This window comes from Sminthopsis crassicaudata, chromosome 2 (assembly GCF_048593235.1).
Source record: "Sminthopsis crassicaudata isolate SCR6 chromosome 2, ASM4859323v1, whole genome shotgun sequence".
Lineage (NCBI taxonomy): Eukaryota > Metazoa > Chordata > Mammalia > Dasyuromorphia > Dasyuridae > Sminthopsis > Sminthopsis crassicaudata.
This window is the reverse complement of record NC_133618.1, coordinates 612,747,065-612,768,519: the sequence shown is the minus strand read 5'-3', so window position 1 is coordinate 612,768,519 and position 21,455 is coordinate 612,747,065. Positions and strand designations below refer to the sequence as shown.

At 38.1% G+C, this 21,455-nt stretch overlaps 1 protein-coding gene across 1 annotated transcript in view; it reads right to left on the bottom strand.

Moving 5' to 3' along the window:
- The window catches only part of ENTPD7 (ectonucleoside triphosphate diphosphohydrolase 7), a 33,842-nt gene extending 17,953 nt beyond the window's left edge, over nucleotides 1–15,889 (bottom strand). Inside the window, exons 1-4 of the mRNA XM_074296044.1 lie at nucleotides 15,494–15,889; nucleotides 14,021–14,203; nucleotides 2,548–2,753; nucleotides 748–898 (exon numbers count right to left, since the gene is read on the bottom strand). Of these exons, the coding sequence (XP_074152145.1) occupies nucleotides 748–898; nucleotides 2,548–2,753; nucleotides 14,021–14,203; nucleotides 15,494–15,501 (548 nt within the window). The 5' untranslated portion in view covers nucleotides 15,502–15,889. The remainder of the gene's footprint in view (nucleotides 1–747; nucleotides 899–2,547; nucleotides 2,754–14,020; nucleotides 14,204–15,493) is intronic.
- Nucleotides 15,890–21,455: the final 5,566 nt, after the last annotated feature.

The following is a 21,455-nucleotide window of genomic DNA, read 5'->3' as shown; positions in this document are numbered from 1 at the left end:
GCCCTTCATAATCTAGCTTCCTCCTACCTTTCCAGGTTTACAGCTTCTTTCTCAACGTGTACTCTTTGGCCTTCTGGCTGATCCCTGAAGAAGACACGCCATTTTTCCGGCTCTAGGAGTCTGCTCCGGTTGTTCCCCGAACCTGGAATGTCCTCTCTCCTCATTCTGCCTACTGCTTTTCCTGGCTTCCTTTAAATCCCAACTAAATCCCTTCTCTTTCAAGCGGGTTTCCCCAACCCTTCTTAATTCTAGTGCCTTCTCTCTGGTGATTATTCCAAATTTATCTTGGATATAGTTTGATTTTGATAAGGTCAAAAAGAGATAGCCCAATCTCGGTTTAGAGCCTCAGTTTACCCCTCATCAGTTTTATTTGCAATTTGTATTTATTCGCAATTGTCTTCCCTATTAGATTGTTGAGCTCCTAGTGCAGGGGACTGTCTTTTTGTATTTCCAGTGAATACAAATCAGTGCCTGGCACACAGTAGGCACTTATTCAATTTTATTAAGTAAGGGATTGGACTAATTGTAACAAGTCTTCCCAGGGAGTATTTTTATCACAAAAGCAGAGCAGAGAATGCAAAGGAAACTGCAGTAGATGAGATAAGAGAGGCTAGGTTTAAGCAAAAGGCCTTGTAGGTGCTCCAGGCTTTCTCTAGACAATCAAGATCAATTCCCTCCTCCACAGCCAGAATAAAGGACTCCAAAACATTGAATCTACATTTTAGTTTAAATTCTTCCTACTCTCACCTCTCAGGAAGAAGTCTCATGCCTGCAGTGCAAAGGATATAGAGAGGTGTCTCCTTGTGTTTCTTCACAGGCACATGAGCTGCAGCAAAACTCAGCAAAGGGCGAAGGTAATCACTGGCATGTTCTGGAGTTTCTGCCATTGCAGAAATCCCTAAACAAAAATGAAAATAATTTGTCACACATCAACATACCAGCTCAGTCTCAAAAGACTTACAATTCCAAGAATCCTTCAAACTTCCCTGTCAATGAAGGGCATCACCAACCCCCAAGAAGCCTCCTTTTAACTTGGGATCATTTTTCACTCTTCCCTTTCTCCCACCCTCTACATTCCATCAACTGGCAAGTCTCATACATTTTTCCTTGGTAGCACCTCCCCTGGCTCTTTCTTTCCACTTTTCTTTGCCCTGCTGTTTAGGTCCTTATCACATTACACCTAGGGTACTGCCAACAGCCTTCTAACTGGTCTCCCCTCATCTATTCTCCACACAGATTATCTCTCAGGCACCACATCTGAAGCATTCAATGGTTCCCTATGGCCTTGGAAGAAAAAGTAAACTCCTCATCTTAGAATTTAAGGCCTTCACAAATGGCTCCTGCTATGGGTAAAATGGATCAATTCCACTATTTTAAATTTAAAATTCTTATGTAGATAAAACTTATGTAGTCAAGTTTGAAGTAGAAAATTGGAGAAAAAAAACTTTCCTAGACAATCTCTGATAGGATATAGTTGTGATGGAATACTGCTATGATATAAGAAATGAGTTGATTATTAAAAAGCCTCTACAGAAAGAACTGACAAATAGAAATATACATGGTATGGTTTTCATATATGTACATGTGCATATGTGGATTTGTGTTTAAGGTTTCTGGAGGAGGGCTGGGCAGGGAAACAAAAATAAGATAAAAAGTACACAGCAGAAAATAAAAGAAAACCTAGAAGGAAGCACAGCTGGACAGCTTTGAAAATAATGTATAGGACTTATTTACGTAGATTTTGTAAAATGGAAAGTTATTGTATGGCAACACTTTTTTCTTTTCTCATTTTGTATTTAAGTTTAAATGAATAAAAAATTAAAAAATAAAAACAAAAACCTATGTGTTAGTTCTTATCTCATAATGATTCCTTTTCATACAATCTTATGCATCAACCAAGCTAGATTACCAGTTGTTCTCCAAATTCAATTTTACATGTCCCAATGTGCATCTGCACAAATCAAGCATTTGCCTGGAATATTCTCTCTTTTCCTCAAAATCTAATCCTTCAAAGATCAGCTCATGTTTGGCCCAGCTGTTAATTCTTCCTCTCTTCAGAATAACTTCTATTTAGTTATCTAGATACATATTCTATTAGAATGTAAACTTCTTGTGGACAGAGATCCATATTGTCAAGATCTAGTGTATAAGGCTTTGTAAGCAGTAAGTGCTTCAAAAAGCTTGCTGAAGGGGCACCTATGTGGCATAGTGGATAGAGCACCAGCCCTGAAGTCAGGAGGACTTGAGTTTAAATTTGATCTCAGATAACTTAATACTTACGAGCTGGGAGATCATTTAACCCCAATTGCCTCAGCAAAAAAAAAAAAAAAAAAAAAAAAAAAAAAAAAAAAAAAAAAAAAATTGAAAAGTTTGCTGAATTGATTTAAAACATAAATTTATGAGGATGCAGAACAAGAGACCTACTTTCTCTCCCCCTCCCCCATAAAACACTTATGAGGAGAAAAGACAGATTCTTTATTTTCCCGTATCCAGTCCTAATTAATGTGGATATTTATCACCATGATAAGAAAATAGTCAAATTATTACCCGGTTTTATTTTTTTAACCACTGGTTGGCTGTTGCGATCTCTCATCTGTTTGATATCCAGCAAATCATGTGGGTTCCCATTATGACGTGGCCAAAAATAAACAAAAATTCTGGAGCCACTGCTGCCACAGTCAACCACAAGGCCATAATTCAGAGTTAGGTCTTCAGTATTTGTAGCTTCCAGTTCTCCTACCCGAGCTAAATACCTGAGAAAAGGGAGAGAAGGAGCTAGAGTTGAGCAGCCATGGAAAGCAGGAGCCAAATCCCCATATATTTAGAAAGCACAGCAAATGATGGTTCCTGGAGGGGATTTCAACACTGATAACTGTACTGATGGATGTGAACACAGAATGCTTTACTGAGTCTGCTCTTCTTGAAGCATTTTACCAAGGGAATTCCCACTATCTTTAAAACTATTGTTCACTGACCTCTATGAATGGATATAAAGTAAAATTTATTTATTCAACAACAGCATTATAAAGAAAAGCAATTTTGAAAGACTTGATTTCATGGTTCAGTGCAATGACAAGTCACAATTGCAGAAGACCAAAGATGAAGCATGTTACCTGCCTCCTGACAGAGGGATAAAAGACTTAAAATGCAGAATGAGACCTATCTTTCCAGATATGGCCAATTTGTTCCATGTAACTATGCATATTTGTTTCAATGTTTTTTGTTCCTTTTTTGAAAAAATATTCAGGGAAAAAGTAAAAGAAAAAATAAGTACTTGTTAATAAAAATATACAATCAATTTTTTTAAAAAGGAGAATAGCTCAATTTGTACCACATTTTAGTGAAATACCAAAGTTACTGCAGAAATCTTTTTCATCCTATACCACAGAGTACATAGTAGCCCCTAGTTAACATCATGTTTATGTGGGGAATCTTCTGACACTCTAAGTGGAAATGTTTCCAGAGATGTGTATAAGATATAACCTGAGAAATATAAGATAGAGCTAGAGGATGACACTCATGTGATCTGGCAGGATTAAGAAAACAAGGCTTTCCTTTGGAAAGCACCATTTTGAACCAGTAAGGCTGAGAGTTCAAGCAACGTCAGAAAACCTGACAGCTCCTGTAAATTACATCATTATTACTCTGAGGTAATACCATGACTGAAGCTGTTGCTTCATTTAATATTTTAGTTTTCTCAGAACCCAAGTCAAAGAGCTATAACTATTGCAAATTCTTATACAAAGATTTCATTATTGCAACCTACAAGTTCTCACCATATGGCTCATATGTTGACAGAGTCGGCTCAGTTGAAAGATAAGGAGTTTTTCACATTAAAGTATCTGCCTCCTCTCTACTAATTATAGATGGGCTCTCTCTGGAAAAACCTAGCACTTATAATAGTCAAATCTAGAAGACAATTTAATAATCCATTTGCAAACTTCTACATAGACATAAGTGACAACAAAGTATCATCAGGAAGATTTCCTTAATTTTTCATTGTTATTATGCTGTAAAACAGTATTATGGATGGGTAGGTAGTATGTAGGATGAAATTACTGCTTTAATTCTACCATGGCCTTTTTTTTTTCTGGCCTTAAACAAGTTGTTAGGTATCACTGCACAATGGGTCGCAACATCTGCCTTTTTCCTACTTGGAGAATGGAGTTTCCCATAAGTGGAGTTTCTGGAAAGAAATAGAAGTAAACAAAATGAAGTCTACACTCTTCTTCCCAGTACAAAGTACAGACTTTGTATCAAAAGACTCATATCCCAGAATTGTTTACTGTCATCTTTAATGAATGTTGAAATATCAATCATCATAACTGAAGAATTTTATTCCCAAATATCTACGCTTTCCTCACTTCCCTTTATCTGCTATCCTTTTAAGTCAAATTTGCAACCTCAAAATCATACTTGCATCCTCTTCCCCCTGCCTTTTTTATGTGACTTTAATCATCAACGAATATAAGCATTCCAATATATAAAGAACATGATAGGGACAGTATAAGAATCTGTGGCCTTCTGTTACTGTAGCACAGAAATGGATATAAAGTTCCAATTCATTGGATAATGTTGCTGTGGGCCAGGATACTGATGGAAGTGGGAAGGCAGGAATTAATCCTAATATTCCCACCATATCAGCTGGTACTACTGGAAGTAAGTGCTACAGGTGTGGTTAACTCCTATCTCAGGCTGATCCCAGGCAGACCATTCTGAGATCCAGCAGTGGGCTCTATGAGTCAGAAGAGCACAAAAGCCCTTCTCAAGGACTTTGGCAGACAGTTCCTAAGATCCTGGGGGACCTTCTTGCTAGTGGCTTTTATTGGCTTTTAGCTTCCTAAATTTAAACTGCAGGACAGCAGCATATGTTTCTAGTAAAAGGACTGTTTACTTGAACCCCAGAGTCTAAGTGATTCAGTATAAGATGTGGAATGACCAAACTGTGGTACACGAATACAATGAAATATTTTTTAAAAATCATAAACCCCAGACATCTGTGACTCTTCCCATGCCCTCATGTCCCACATCCAATCAGATGCCAAAGGTTTGTCAATTTTGTTTTACAATATCTTTTTGTGGCAGTTTCACTGTATCATACAAAACTATTTGCTCTTAAAGACCTTCACAAATTGGCTTATGTACTTCTTCAAATATATTACACATTTTTTCCTCAACACACTCTATGTTCTAGCGAACCTGGCTCATTTGATGCTCCTTGTACAAAACTCCAAAATCTATCTCTGCCTCTGGGCCTCTCTCTGCACAGAGTTCCTCTGTGGAATGCATTCCCTCTTCCCCTCTAGATCCCTTCAGATCTAAGTTCAAGGGTCACATCAAGTTTCTCCTATCTCTCACTTCCTAGTCCCTGAACTCCTGAAACTGCTTTTATCGATCTTATAAATGCTTTAAATCTACTTTTATTAGAACATCTTGTTCCCTTTGATAGAAAAATCAAGATCCTTGAATGCAGAGTTTTATTTTTTTGTTGTTGTTCTATGCCAAGCAGCTCTTATGGTACCTGGTACACAGAAGGCACTTAATAAATGTGTGATGATTGGCTTTTCCACAAGTAGCAAATGTGGATTTGCTCTAGATCATACAAAACTATAATGGAAAATGCTGACACACTAAAACATACTCTTATTACCCACTTCTCCTACCTCTTTGCTTTTCAGCTTCTTATGTGGATTTTTTTTTCCAATTAGATTATAAATTCCTTGAGGGCTATTTTTTCCATCTCTTTTTTGTATCCCTGGGGTTTAGCACAGTGCCTGGTATTGTGCTAATTAATAACTTACCTAGACTTCAGAATAATCTAGTCTGTGCTTTTTTTTTTGTTTTGTTTCAGATAACTCAAGTTTCAGACAGTAGAGTTTATAGTCCCCATCAGAGTAAAGGAAACTCCTCTTCCCCATTGCTTTTACTTATATATGAAATATAAATCCTGAAATCAAAATGGCCAAGTAGAAATAGAAATGAAGAGATTTTTCCTATTCTCCAAAAAACACATTTTTAAAGAATATATATGCATGTTCTAAGTAATTTAGAGTATGTTAAATTAAAACGAGGGAAAAATGACAGAGAAAATTATTTCATAGTATCCACTAATCTCAAATAGGACTCATGGGAATGAGGCAGCTGGCAAAAATCTGTTGATGCTGAAAAATCCAGTGTTCTTCACAATCCTCAGGATCCCATTTCATCAGATTTTCCAATTCATCTTTGAGGCCAAGTTTCATAAGTTCTGTACTCACTTCATAGCCATTAAGGAATCATCCAATAAAAAGAAAATGCTCCCCCAATCAAAGAGCCAATCAAAACTCCCATTTTAAGTCTTCCCTTACTAGGTAATAATCCTCAGGAGTCATCACTTTCCCAGATTGCTCTGAATTCTTTCTTTGGACTGTCCCCTGAATTGGGAACCCATCCCCTTCTCAATTTTATCACTATTATGCCTCTTCTATAACCATACTCTCTCTTCTCTCTTATGTGTTATAATGAAGGCAACAATCACCTCCTTTCCCTCTCTACCTGCTTTCACCTGCACTAATGCAATAACTTCTGAGGAACTGTTCAACTTTTTGGGAACATGGACCCTTTACTCATGGTCCAGGTAAAGCCTATGGACCCCTTCTAAGAATGTTTGTTAAATGTATTAGATGAGAATACAGAGGATTAAATACATTGAAATACAGTTGTCAATGCATTTGAAAAAACAAGTTCATGGACCCAGATTAAGGATGGACTGCATCCTCTCTCTCTCCCCCTCTTCAATCTACCCTATTAATATACACCAATTAAAAACATTTCTTTAAACATTAGATTCCATGGATACTTCTAGTAATCTTCTCCTTGGACCCTAAGATTTAGAAATGGAAGAAACTTTAGGAGTAATTTAATCCAAACCCTTTTTAAGTTCCACACACATCTTAAAAAAACTTCACTGGAATCTGAAGGCTTGCCTTTCACCATTTTTTCCCACTCCACAACACCTGCCTTCTTTTGCTGGTTTATAATTCAAAATGCTACTTTGGGTCTTTTCCAGAACTTACTTACCTGCCTCCAATATTAGGTTACAATAAACTCAAGGAGGACCATCCACACCTTAAATGAAATAACTTTCATTTTCTCCTAATTCTTACTTAGTAGGGCATTCTGTTCACAATAGTTACCCTACAGACAGATGTTCATGATTTACAGAGTTGGCCATAGGATGCACTGAAAAGGGTCCTGGTCTGGTAACAGCTTCTATTAAGTCTACCCAAAATCTCTCTGTCTCATTCATGCAATGTTTCCTTAACTTCTCTTATTAGCTTCAGGTTATCTCCGGTAGATCCCAGTTAAACAAGCAACTGAACATACTCATTTGATGGAACCTTACCATTTTTTCCTATTCTTCTAACTCTACTTAGCCACAAATTCTGAACTATAGCTGGAAAGCAAGGAAATAAAACAAACTCTTTCACTGACACTTTCCACTCCATCATCAGACTGAACAGATGTTATTAGCATCCATAGGATACAAAAAAATCATAATTGCAGTAATAGCAAATTTGATAGCTGAATCTCTACAATACAGCTGGGCTTCTTTATACTTACCTAACTGGAAGCCTCACTCTGTACTGGAAGCCTCACTCTGGCTACACTTTTTTTCAATGGCTTCTCAAGCACAGAATAGATTTTGTCACTGATAATTTTCTGAGGCAGACATCAGTGCTACTTATAAGCACTAAATACTTTTGCTGATACTGCATTAAGCCAATTTCCAAAGTGAAATGAGATTCCAGAAGGAAAAATGTACCAAAGCTTTAGGATCCCTTAAGTCCTCAAGTAGCTTGGACTTTCTTTAAAAGACATTGATCGCTGCCATTTGAAAAGCACAATTTCTCTCTATTCAGCTGAGTCAGTGAAAAGGTGCCCACTCATATACATCAGCATACACAGAATTGGAAAACAATGGCTTTTTAGTACCATTATTCTGAAGACATAACAGGATTAAACTGAGCCATTATCTAGTATACAAAATCAACACCAATTATACCCCCCCTTTGGAGGCTCAAACAGAAGTCAAAGATAGTATAAAACTCAATTAAAGTGGCAACTTATCGACACTTAACAACCACCTCTTCCTGTTTGCCTGTTGGTGAGTCTGAACTGTCACCTTCAGTGGAGCTCAGCTTTTCTGTATCCAGAGCTAATTACATTGCGGCTCAAAGTATGATACACATTTATTATCTAATTTTAACTTAACCTCCATGGGACTCAGTTTCTTTGTCTAATGGAGAAAGCAACTAAGTAAAAGCTAGCATTTATGTTGTGCTTTAAAGTTTGCAAAGCATTTCACAAAGATAGCCTCACTTGCGTCCCAGAAAAACCCTATTAAGGTAGGGAGTAGATATTATCACTCCCAACTTAGAGATGAGGAAGCTCATGTAGTCCATGACTACAAAGAAGTATCAAAACTAAGATTTGAACCCAGATCTTTCCAAATCCACTATGGCAAACTGACTTTTGTGTGTACATCTATCTCAAAGAGCTTGGGTTGTACATCAAATGAAATAGTTCACATAAAATTGAACTCTTGTGTATATCATCTATCTCAGAGAGCTGCAGCAAAGATTAAATGAAATAATTTACAGGATGTGCTTTACACATGGAAATAAATAAAAATAAAGTTTTGGAAAGAACTCAGGACTTGGGAATCATAACAGTTGTCTTTAAGTCCAGGTGATGCTGTTTGGTCATGTGACCATGGGCCAATCACTTTCTCTCAAAGGGCCTGAATTAGATGTTGGAATACCAGGAACCACCTGCCAATGGCTGTTGAAGGTCTAATTCAGACCTGTAAAATTGATCTCTTCATGTGAGACGATGTTGATAATGACACAAGGAGACTGAGAGACAGTTGTGTTCTCTGACTTCTCTCCTCTTCCCTCTGCTTCCAATTTATTTCATTCTCAATCCACAAGAAACATCTGCAAGTAAAAGCTGCTTTGCAACTCCAAGTGTTATGATTCAGAACTGTGGAGGCTCTTGGAAAATTGACCTGCCCCTTCACCCAGGGATGGTCCTTAACAATTCTCTGTTTTTTTGTTTTATGGAAACATGGTTATTTCTCCCCCCCTCCTCCCCTGCCAGCATGGTAAGTAAGTTTGTGCATTAGCTATTATCTGAGTCTGTACATTGGAGAATGCAAACAGCATTATCATCTCTGGATGATTGTAGGATAAGATACAGGTGTTGAATCTTGTGAGATGTCATGGAGACATGTCAAACAGAAGAGGCCTGTAGTTAGAACAAGCGTTTTTCATAAATCTCTCATCAGTCTCCTGGCTCGACCCTTTGATGTGTTGGCCCATTTAATGAGCCTGACTAAAAAAAGGCTCTTCTCCCTCTCCTTCCCTGCGAGTTACTAAAGGAACTTTGGGAGGATCCTACTCACAAACAGCTCTTGGACACTGCTACTTCTTATGCCCCACATTTGGGTGCCATATGTTGTGATACAGGAGCCACCTGCCAGTGGCTGCTGGAGATCTAACTCAGACCTGTAGAATGGATCTCTTCATGTGAGAGGATGATGATACAAGGAGACTGAGAAATAGTTTCATTCTTTGACCTCTACACTGAGAGGTTGTTATGTTGTCTGACCTCTCTCCTACAATTTATTTCATTCCCATTCATTCCCATTACTTCATTCCCAATCCACAAAGCATAAGTAAAGGCTGCTTTGCAACTCTTTCAAGTGTTATGATCCACAGCTGTGGAGACTCTCGGAGAATTGATTGCCCTTTCACCCTGGCATGGTCCTTAACATTAGATGATCTCTATGAATCCTTCTAACTCTCATTTTTAGTGGTTCTGTACGATTTAGAACTTTAATATGTACCTAGAAAAGTATCTTTGAAGAATAGAGGTTACCTCCAACAAAATTTAGTTTATCATCTGAGAAAATTGTCTTTATTGCAAACAGAAGAAATTCTATATTAGAGAAATTAGATTAGAAATTAAACTCTAGAATTAAAGAAATTCTAGATAGTCTAAATCAGAGTACTACCAGAAGGAATGTGAAAGGAGAAGGTGGCTATGAGACACCAAAGAAGCAAAATCATAAGATCTTCTCAACTAGGGAAATGGGGTAGAATTTTTTTCTGCCAACCAGAAGTTCCCTATAGTTTCGAGTTCTAGGGTTTTCAATTCCATTTAATTAAAATTTACTAATAGTAGCTCATATTGACATACTAAATGTTAAAATTCTAAGTACCTAACAAAAATAATGCATTTAAAAAATCTTAAGTTTGAAAGCAAAACAAAGACAAATAAAACACTAGAACCTGTTCTCAAGGACCTTATACTATAAAGAGTAGGGAGTAGGGAGATAAATGATTGATATACAATTAACTATAGTACAAAATAGAATATATTAAGTTCATAATAGAACAAAGTCTATGAAAGATTCAAGCAAATAAGGTATTTTTCTAACTAGGGGAATCAAAGAAGGCTTCATGAAAGAGGATAGGATTTTGAGATAAAAGGGAAAGAGAAATACAAGAACACTTCAAAAGTGGGGATCAAGAATAGGTATGAAAAGATAGGGCATGTTCATGTACAATGAATGGTTTGATTTGGTTTCAAATAAAAGAATGATAGGCTAGATGGCTACAATGGCCTAGTAGGCTACTTCTCTGGAAAACTAACTCAGATACCAAACCAAGGAACTGGGACTTTATTGACTAGGGAAGATAAAAGCCACTGAAGCACTGGTATATCTCTTAGTGAGACAACATCTAGGCAAAGTTGGATCAGGGAAAGAAATTGGAGGTAAGAAGATTACTTTAGAGACTATATACTGCAACAGTGTAGATTAGAGTGCTCCAACAAGAATATAAAAGGAGAGAGCAACTATGGGACACCAAAGAAATAGACTCAAAAGAATCTCTTGACTCATTAAGTGTAAAAGGTAAGGAAAAAGGCATCAAAAAGCACCCTTAAGTTTTAAACATGAGTAGCTGCTATAATGGTAGTGCCAAAGAATCTCTCATTTTAATTTTGAAATTCAACCCTGTTTCCTAGTCAAAGGAATGCTTATTTTCCTAATGCATTCTAAAGAAGGGAATCCATGTTACTAACATCTACTCACACTATCTACTTAGTCAAGCATTAACATTTTGCAAAAGATACTCCTCACTGTCCTTTCTCAACTACCCTTCTTCTCCTAACCTCAAGTTTCTGCCCCTCAGCTCAACAATGAGTCTTCTAAGATCCTCGAGGGCAGAGACTGTCATGCTTGCTTGTATTTGTATATCTAGGACTTAGCACAGTGTCTGTCACATAAGAGAAAGATTTCTCTATTAAGCTAAAGGAAGTAGGAGGGATCATTACACTAGCAGCCTTAGAATAAAACAAAGCAGTGCTTTAAATTATGCAGAAATTTTCCTTCTCTAGGAAAAAAAATAAGGCTATTGGGAAGGGAGCACTATTAAAAATGTTCCTTCTTAACAATAAAAAAGAAAAAATATGCTGTGGGCAACTTAAGTGGAGATGAGCATCTATCTCTAGGCTTAGGATGGATATCAAACAATCAGCCCTGGTAGGCCACCAAGATTTTCCAGCTTTGTAGGGCTTGTCAACATTTTCCTTCTGTTGCACAGTTTTGAGAATTTAGTCACCTTCATACCACAGGGAAGCACCAGAGCAGGACTTTTGTGAAAAGGATGCTCATCATTATTATTGTTCTTTGTTTTTATTGTCGATTAGAGAAATTCTAGATAGTGTAGATTAGAAATTCTACCCTGTGCCCTGTGCCCTAGATGAGAGGTTCTTATGATTCTGCTTCTTTGGTGTCTAATAGCCACCCTACCCTCTTCTTTCACATTCCTGCTGGTAGTACTCTAATCTAGACTATAAAGAATTTCTCTAATTCTAGATTTCTGATTTCTAATTCTAATTTCTCTACTATAGAATTTATCCTGTTGGCAATAACAACAAAATTTTGTAAGGGTATCTTTTGTCTTTACTTAAGTTGAAAGCCCTTTCTTATACTGGCAAATATACCTGATACATAATACAAACTATCCCCATTTTCAGAAGTGATTTGCTCCTAGTCAGTTAGTACACCATCAGTAGGACTCTCATACTTAAGTCTAGGGTTCTTTTTAGTACTTTACACTGCCTCACCAAACTATCAGAAAGGTGAGACTGCCAAATAAGCAACCATTAAATAAAATGAGGTATCGCCACCTGTTTGAGACAATGTGTGTCGCAAACTTGAATTCTCAGCAGGCCAAAGATTAATGAGGCAAAAAACCTCATTAGCCTGTGACCAATAGTAGAAAAAGGCAGAAAACATGGGTTTTAAGTTTCTTTGCCAAAAATTAGATGTGATTTGAGCAGAACATTTTATTGTTCCCTATCTGTTACCTCTTCTATAAAGCAAAGAATTTGGACAAGACAATTTCTACAATTACTTTCAGTTCTAAAATTCTATAATTGTAAAGCATTCAGTAAGTAGGTTGCCATAATCTTCATAACTTAAAAAAGTTAAATAAAATTAATCAATTCAACGGGAGTCAGAAATAAATGGTTTAAAAAAGTACTAAAGTGATTCTTAAGTTCTGAATATAAGCCTTCCATGATAGTGTGAATAATATATTACATACATATACATTATAATAAAATAAACATTAAGATAAGACATATCAAATTGAATGATCATTGTCATAAAGTAAAGCTCCTTCCCGCAAAAATTCACTATTTCAGAACATTTCAAGAACATGAAGACAAATTCATGCAGGCTTCAGAAAGAAAAATAAAGAAATATAGTATTTCAGATATGTTCAAAGATGAGTTTCAGAGAATAGCCTCTACAGATTTTAGGGTTAGTTTTAGGGGAACAGGAGAAACCTTTTGTGGCAGCTGATTGTATAAGAAGAGGTAATGTTTCAGAGTATTTCCCAGAATCATAAAAGGTTATAGTTTAAAATTTTTGCAATACTAATAATACTAAGCCTTCATTTTACAGATAAAGAAAATGAGATTAAAGAGTTTAAGTAACTTGCTCAAAGTAAAAAATCAAGTTAGAAATGAGAGGTAAGGATTAAAATCCAAATATCCTGGCTTCTGTCTTAGTGTCCCTCAGAAGTTATATGTAATAAAAAACTAAAACTAAACATTATGTAAGTATAATTAACATGTTTGGCCCTGAAGAAGAGGTGAGAAAATTCATCCTCTTTTCTTTGCAAAAGTAGGAGGCTATGGGTGTGGAATGCTGCATATACCATCAGACATGGCTAATGTGCTGGCTTGCTGAATTGCATTTTATCTTGAGGAAAAAAAAAAGGCATTTGTACAAAATTCAATTACAAAGAAATATAAAGTCCAATTATCTAAATGAAACAGCCTCAAAAGTATTCCTTGCCAGGAAAGAAAAAGGATTTTTGAAGATGACTACAACATCTAAACATGCCAAAGAATACTTTTAACTGCACTGCTAGTTACATCAGAAACTATAAAGTATATAATATTTCAAGGTTGTAAAGTATTTGACATTGATTCTTACAACAATCCATTATTATTTCCATTTTGCAAGTCAGAGACTGACATGCTCAGCATCATACAACTAGAAATCTATTTGAGGTAGGCCTCAAACTCAGACCTTGCTGATTTCAAATCCAGGACTCTATCCACTCAATACATCACCTTCAAGGTCATATGTAATAAAATAGCAAAAAATAAAAGAATGAACTCTTTATTAAAAGTTTTAAAAATTAATTGTGGTCTTTATCTTTTTCCAAGGGGGGGAGGGAGAGAGAATAGTATAAACAATTTTGAACCTTAATCCCTAAGAAAATTAGTTTTAACATTGTATGAAAAATTGCATTAAATTTTACTTTTTTTTTTTTTAAAGCATTCCTAGAAAAGGTCAAGGGACACAACAAGTTAAATGGCTTATTAAGTTATTTGCTCTTAAAGTATTAATCTCAGTGACAAAGCTTACATTGATATGCTGATGATGACTCACCTTTCATACTGTCTATCTTGAGGTGAGGTAGAGCCCCAGTGTCGAAAGTCCATTAAAACCATAAGTAGAAGGAGACAGGATATGAGGAAAAGTCCCAGAAAGGCTACCCGCTGCCGTGCAAATGGACTCACTGTAGGCACAGTAAAATACCAGGAAGCCGGGCAGAAATATGAAAAACTAATCCTGAAATAAAGTAAACCATCAGTAAAGTTTAAAAAAATTCTTATGATTCATTGATGCCAATGGAAAATACTAACTCACACTCTAGTATGATCAAAGTCTTTGCTACAGATCAACAAGCTGACATCTAATGGGATTTAAACAACATTTTTGCCGCTTACAATGGGAAAGGCAATGTACCATAATGGACAATTAACCTGGAGGGGCAGGAAGACGATGTCAAATAGCATCTTGGACCCTGGGAGAAGTCACTTTACTATTTGAGGACCCTGGCAACTCTCTATAATAAAAATGAGCAAGAATAGGTGCCTATCTGTGTTTGGTAATAGGAGTTTCTTTAACAGGCATTATATTTCACTAATTAAAGACTTTACCTCATCTGGAATCTCCCGGCATATAACACAACATCCTGGTATAACTGAGTAACAACTATGATAACTGACTGACAGAGCCTGTCAACCTGCCCGCTCACTCCCTGAACTTTCAACCTAAGCAGTAGGCACAGAGATTTGTCCAATTAGTGCATTTCTCACACTGCACAGCTTAAGCAGCATTTATTCCATGCAGTAGGATGAGAACACAAAGATAAAATGTGGTCCCTGCCATCAAAGAAAGAATGTATTTAAATGGAAAGATTAAACAGATAACATTAAAAAGATGCTCGAAGGTTCTCAGAAAGCCCCAGAGGGAGAGATCCTCTGGCTTGGGGAAGTCTGGGAGGAAGTTATAACTGAAGTCTTACAAAGGGGTGGGTATGAGGGGATGGGGGAAGGAAGGCTGCACCTTGCCACGGGCCTGGGGTAAGCAAAGACCAGAAGGTGGCCATACACTGGCAGGTCAAGCTTAGCTAGGTGCGAAAGGGATTCACTAATAGAGATAAAAGCTGAGGCTGATCCTGCCAGGTTAAGGAGTGTGTAGCCTGCAATTGGGGGGAGTGGGTGGAGGGACACATACTCACAAGCACACAGATAGTTTGGGACCCACCCCCCATGGATACAATCATACAATACTCATACAATCACACCTTGTCTCACATCCAGACACAATCACACAAACCGTCTTACACCCACAGACACAACCATACAATACTCAATCACATCGAGACTCTCCATCTCCCTCCCTCCCCCCAGTCACACACAATAGCCCACCCTGACACAAAGCCGAACAGCCAGACACAATCATACAACAATCACACACACACACACTTTCACCTCCACAGTCACACACACGACTCTCGATCACACTCCCCCCCACACATACACATACTTTCACAAAGACCTTTCACACATCTACCTGGCCATGAGCTCCCTCGGGGTGGGGCGGGAGGCTCAGCCCCTGTCACCTCCTTTTCTTTTTCCCTAGACAAGGAGGCTTCCTCGTCCCGGGCATCTCCGCCTGTGCCAGCCTGATAAGAAGACAGCTGGGGAAGGGGCTTGGGCCGCAGAGCCCCGTCGGCGCGGCCCGCCTTCTGCAGCCCCTACTCCCACTCCCACTCCTCGGGAAGCTGTCACCGAGCCCACCGGCGATCCTTCCCCGCTGCCTGCTTCCTCCGTCGGTGCCGAGGCTCGCCTTTCTGCAGGCCGCCACACGCCACTGTTTGTCCCCGCACGGAGGCCCAAATGCCGATTCAAAGAATCCGAGCTAGCACACAGTGCCAACCCAGCTGCTGGGGTCGAACTCCCGGCCGGAAGAAGGGCCCGGACCGGCCGCGGCGCCACGTCCCCAAGGAAACGGTCAGGAACCAATGAGAGGCGGCCGCCCCCTCCAAAAGGCCGGCTCTCGCTAGACAGAACGCTGAGTCAACAGTCCGCAGCCAATCCACAGATCATCTTGTTTTCTACAGCCCGCCCAGAGGAGCAACTCCGGCCAATCACGGAGAGCATAACGGAAGAAGCTGAGAGCGCAGGAGGAGCTGGGGGCAGGTCTCCGGGATTAAAGAGCCAGCCGTTTTTCATTCCCGCTTCCTTTCTTCCATTATTCCTTTTCCCCTTTAGAGAACTCTGTCTGCCCTGGTTTGCAGGGTCACCCCTGGAGCGCCCCCGCCCCCAGCTCCCTCTCCTCCTCCTCACGACCCCAGAGCACCCTTCTCAGGAGCCGGGGTGTGCAGGGGCCGGTTTTCCCATCGAGCTTCTCCAGCTGGGAAGCCACGGGCCAGGCCCCCTGTTTTCTCTGCTGGCTCCCTAAAGAGGATGCACCATCTAACAAGGTCTTGAAAATGATTTAAGCCGCGTGTTTTTACCTCTGATAACCTAATAACTTAGGTTTTAAGTAGCATTCCTATCCATCCACAAGTTAAAACAGGTAACATTCACTAGAAAGGTGATCAAGAATACCCTCCTTTAACTCAAATGGCTATTAAATTGTATACCCTTTGATCCAGCCGTGTCTCTACTAGGCCTGTATCCCAAAGAGATAAAAAGGAAAAGAACTCACGTATGCAAAAATGTTTGTGGTTCCCTTTTTGTAGAGGGAAGGAACTGGAAACTGAGTGGATGCCCATCAGGTGGGGAATGGCTGAATAAGTTATGGTATAGGAATATTATGGAGTATTATTGTTCTATCAGAACAATATATTCTTCTAAAAGAACAGTATATTGTTCTATAACAGCAGAAGAATAATTTCAGAGAGGTCTGGAGAGACTTACATGAACTGATGCTAAGTGAAGTGAGCAGAACTAGGAGATCATTGTATACGGCAACAAGATTATTTGATGATCAACTGATGGAAGTGGATCTTTTCAATAATGAGGTGACAAGCCAGTTTTAATGATCTTATGATGGAGAGAGCCATCGATGGTCAGAGAGAGAATTATAGAGATTGAATGTGGATCAAAATACTATTTTCACTTTTTGGTGTTTTTTCTCATTTTTTTCTTTTTGATCAGATTTTTCTTACACAGCATGTGTTTAGAAGAAATGAACATATTTAACCTATATCGGACTGTTTCTGTTGGTGAGGGGAGGGTGGGAGAAAAATTTGAAACACAAAGTTGTTGAAATGTTGAAAATGTTGAATGTTGAAAATTACCTTTGCATGTTTTTGGAAAAATAAAGTACTATTAAAATTTTTTAAAATACCTTTTTAATTTAATCTTGTTAACAATTGCTTAACAAATAAATCACTTATCTGTCAAATCTCCAAACTTCTTTTGTAGTTTTAAAAATCAAAGATGATCTCTATTTCTTTGTTCATTTGATAAGGACCATATGAATTACCAGTATTTCCCTCAGATTTTTATTAAAGGGTTACAGGGTTGTGTTCCAATCAGCAGTGTAAGAGTTAAAAAGCCTCTAGAAGCAAGGAATGCAGTTCAAGGCATGTGGGAGGACCTGAGGGATGAGAGGTTCGGAGGCACCGGCGATTCCTAGAGTCCTATGACGAGGTGGGGCACAGCCCCAAGAGGCGGTGTCTGATTCCTGGTACCACACCTCCCTCTTAGTGCTCTCAAAGCCTAGCATGCCTCCCTCCTTCTTCTCGGGCCAATCACTTTATGCCAGGTTCCTGGAGAACTTCCCCCTTCCTCCATATCATCAGTGGGGTATAAATATGTGCTATCTCAGAATAAAGTTCTCTTTTGCTTCACCCCTACCTAATGGTGATCTGTCTCTAGGGGATCTGGGTTGGTGCCCGAAGATGGGTAAGTGTGGCCTAGCCGTGCCCTCGACGAACGGGCATTAAGAGTAGCTCTAAGGGGAGCTACCAGGTTAGAGTAGTTCATAGGGGTGTAACAAGCAGAAGCAAAAAATAGGTTAAAATCATGTTCTTTCATCTATTGTTCTAATGAACAGAAAATCTATAAGCCAGATTTGGTCTTTTTTGCACCCTATATTGTATAAAACATGTTGTAACACATTATGGAATTCTAGATTTCGAAACTGATTTTTAACTACCTTTTATTGAAGACACACCTATATATGTAGTTGTAATTTTCTCAGGATGTTTCTATTCTCCCTATTCCTAGGCAAAGTCATCACCATTTTTGCAATAAGTAGTGTTCATTTCCTCTCTTCATCTTCACCTACAGGGTAAGGGGTTAGGAAGAGTTAAGACAAAACAAAACTAAAAAACCATAAACTACAGTGGGAAGTACTACTAGCAAACGGGAACTTTTAAAGGACCATCTAAGTTAACTTATCTATCCTCATAGCTCTAAATGTGCTTCATGACAGAGCAAATGAGGAAAGAATCAGAGTTAGGGTTTTAGGAATTTAATCAAGGAGGAGAATAAAAAAAGTAAGGAATACAAAGTTAGTAAATTTAGTACAGTACGGTTAGGAATACAAAGAAAAAGAGAGGAGAAGAAGCAAAAAAGAAAATAGAGTAAATTAAAAGGGGTAAAGTTAAATTCAGTGACAAGAAGAAAGTGGAGGTAGAAGAAGGGATGGTAGTTACACTTAAGCTATACCCACAGCATGGTTTATAACCACTGGACCTGTTCAAACTTGCTAATTCTTCAGCATCTGGAGTCTGAAAAAAACCAAAGACAGGTGAAAGGATTTGTCATAAGAGAGAATTTCTTGGCATATGTGTGTATACACAGATACACACACATATATACATACATACATACATATAGCTTTCTAAACAATGTAATAAAGAAATCCTCAAGTAGGACAAATGAACTAAAATCAGAGCAACTATCTGGCTCTTTAGCAGAAAGGTGTTGTATACTCTGGTTCATTCTAAAATAACTTATGATTTTAACCACTAGAATCTCTTCACTGTTCCCCCAAACACATCAACTTCATTTCACTTCTAAGGTTTTGTTTCTAAAATGTCTTTAGCTTAGTTTGCTTTTTTCTTGTCCACCTACACTTCCACTGTTAATTATTTCCTATTTATCTTGTATACAGTTTGCTTTCTATATATATTTTTTGCATGTTTCTCTCCCATGAGACTGTAACGTCTTTGAGGATAAAGACTGTCTTTTGCCTCTTTCTGTATCTTCAATTCTTAGTTAGTGTAATACTTGTCACATAGTAGGCATTTAATGTTTATTGAATAACATTCAAGGCCCAACATATCACCTTTTACATTATTTTCCCTACCTATTCCAACTTATATTGCTTCTGTCTTCCACCTCCTATAATGCTTGCTCATATGCCTGTAAGGGCCCTTTAAATGGGCAGCGTCACAGTACAACAGGAGATTGAGTACCCCAGGAAGTATTCTCTGTGGATATTAGGACTGCCCTGTAGGTGGGATCTTGGCCACATTGAGATAGCTTCGTAATGTGTGACTCTCTTGCTGATTTACTGTGTGTGTGACCTCACAGGCCCTTTATAAGCCCACTGCAGACAGCAGTCACTCTCTTTAACCTGGCCCCCTAACCTGGGGTAGCCAAGCCAAGCCAAGCTGATGTATAGCCAAGAGGTAAGGAGTTTGGTAAAGAACACATGGGTGTTCAGACCAGGTGTTCACTAGGGAGTTGACAAGTCAGGGCATTATGTGAGTAGGTATAATAAAGGCTTTTAAGATTACATGTGGCTGTTCTTGAGCGTGCTACCGGTTATTAAACTATAGATTCAAGAGATTGTGGCCAGAAACCTTTGAAAGCCTCAGAGGAGGCGAGCCAGGTAGAGTTGATACTGCAAAGGTCAGTGGTCAAAGGTACTCTGTTGGGCCTAGGACAGACTAGTAATTGTAACTGCCAGGAGGGCATGTTACATATGCCATCTTGTATTTCATGTGTATTATCTCCCCAAAGAGACTATAAGCTTAAGCAGCGCTTCAAAAAATACTTGTTAAATATTACAAAGCAGTGGTCATCAAAACCATTTGGTACTGGCTAAGAAATAGAGCAGTGGATAATGATATAGGTTAGATTCACATGAAACAATAGTCAATGACAATGTTTGATAAACCCAAAGATTCCAGCTTCTGGATAAGAACTCACTATTTGACAAAATTTGTGGGGAAAATTGGAAAACAATATGCTAGAAACTAGGCACCGACCAACTTCTACATACCAGGATAAAGTGGAAATGGGTTCATGATTTAGACATATAAGGATTGATTCTATAAGCAAATTAGGGGAACAAGGGATAGTCTACCTCTCAGATCTGCAGAGAATAACCAAACAACTAGAGAACATTATGAAATACAAAGTGGATAATTTTGATTATGTAAATTTAAAAAATTTTGTACAAACAAAATCAATGCAGCCAAGATTAGAAGGGAAGCAGACAACTGGGGGAAAAAATTTCATATCCAATGTTTCTGAAAAAGGCCTCATTTCTAAAATATATAGAGATTGGCTCAAATTTACAAGAAGACAAGCCATTCCCTTTCAGGTATTTTCACTTTTTTTGTTGTTACTGTTGGTGGATTTGGTTTTTGTTTTTTTTTGCCTTTTTAATCTGATTTTTCTTGAGCAGCATGATGGATATGGAAACATCTTAAAAGGAATGGCAACATTTGACCTATGTTGGTATTATTAAGTATACTGTCATGAGAATATACAGGAAACAGGCAGGAAGACTTGGTGGAGATCTTTGGGGTAAAAAATAAGGTATTTTTATTATCTGCCAAAATGTTAACAGTTGATCCAGTTAACAGACATGATAGTCCTATGATATTCTATTGACAAACTATATCTAGTATTCAATTCCTGGGATTGTCCTTTAGGACAATGACAAAAGAAAGAGGTTCTATAGGAGTGAAATCAGTATGGTAAAGGGCATAATATCTATCAAAAATGAAAATATATTGAAGGACCTAGGATGCTTAACCAAAAGTTAAGACTGTTGAAAAGGAGAATATGGAGAGAAGGGGTTCTGACTAATAGCTATTTTCAAGTATTTTAAATGTTCATTTGACAAGTAATTAAATTTACTGTTGGACCCCAGAAGACAGAAGTAAGAGCATTGGATACAAATTATAAAGAGGCCAGTTTAGACATCATTCAATCAGTAAATTCTTAAGTACTCATACCAGGCTATGTTTCAGATATATGATATATAGGCTTGATGTTATAAAAACTATAACAAAAATGAGATAGCTGCTTCTGGACCTTACAGGAAGGCTTCAAGGAAATGCTGGATTAGTATTATTGGTTGTGGAGTAGCATAGATCCTTTTGTTGACAAGACTACATGGCCAATGAGGTCTTTCCCAGCTCTGAAGTTCTATAATGGTTATTCCTGTGCACATGCACACACACATCTGTATAAATTAAGTATTTACATATATATATTCACATACACATACATACATATATGTTAATCAACTATGTAATTATAGAGTGAGGAAGAGC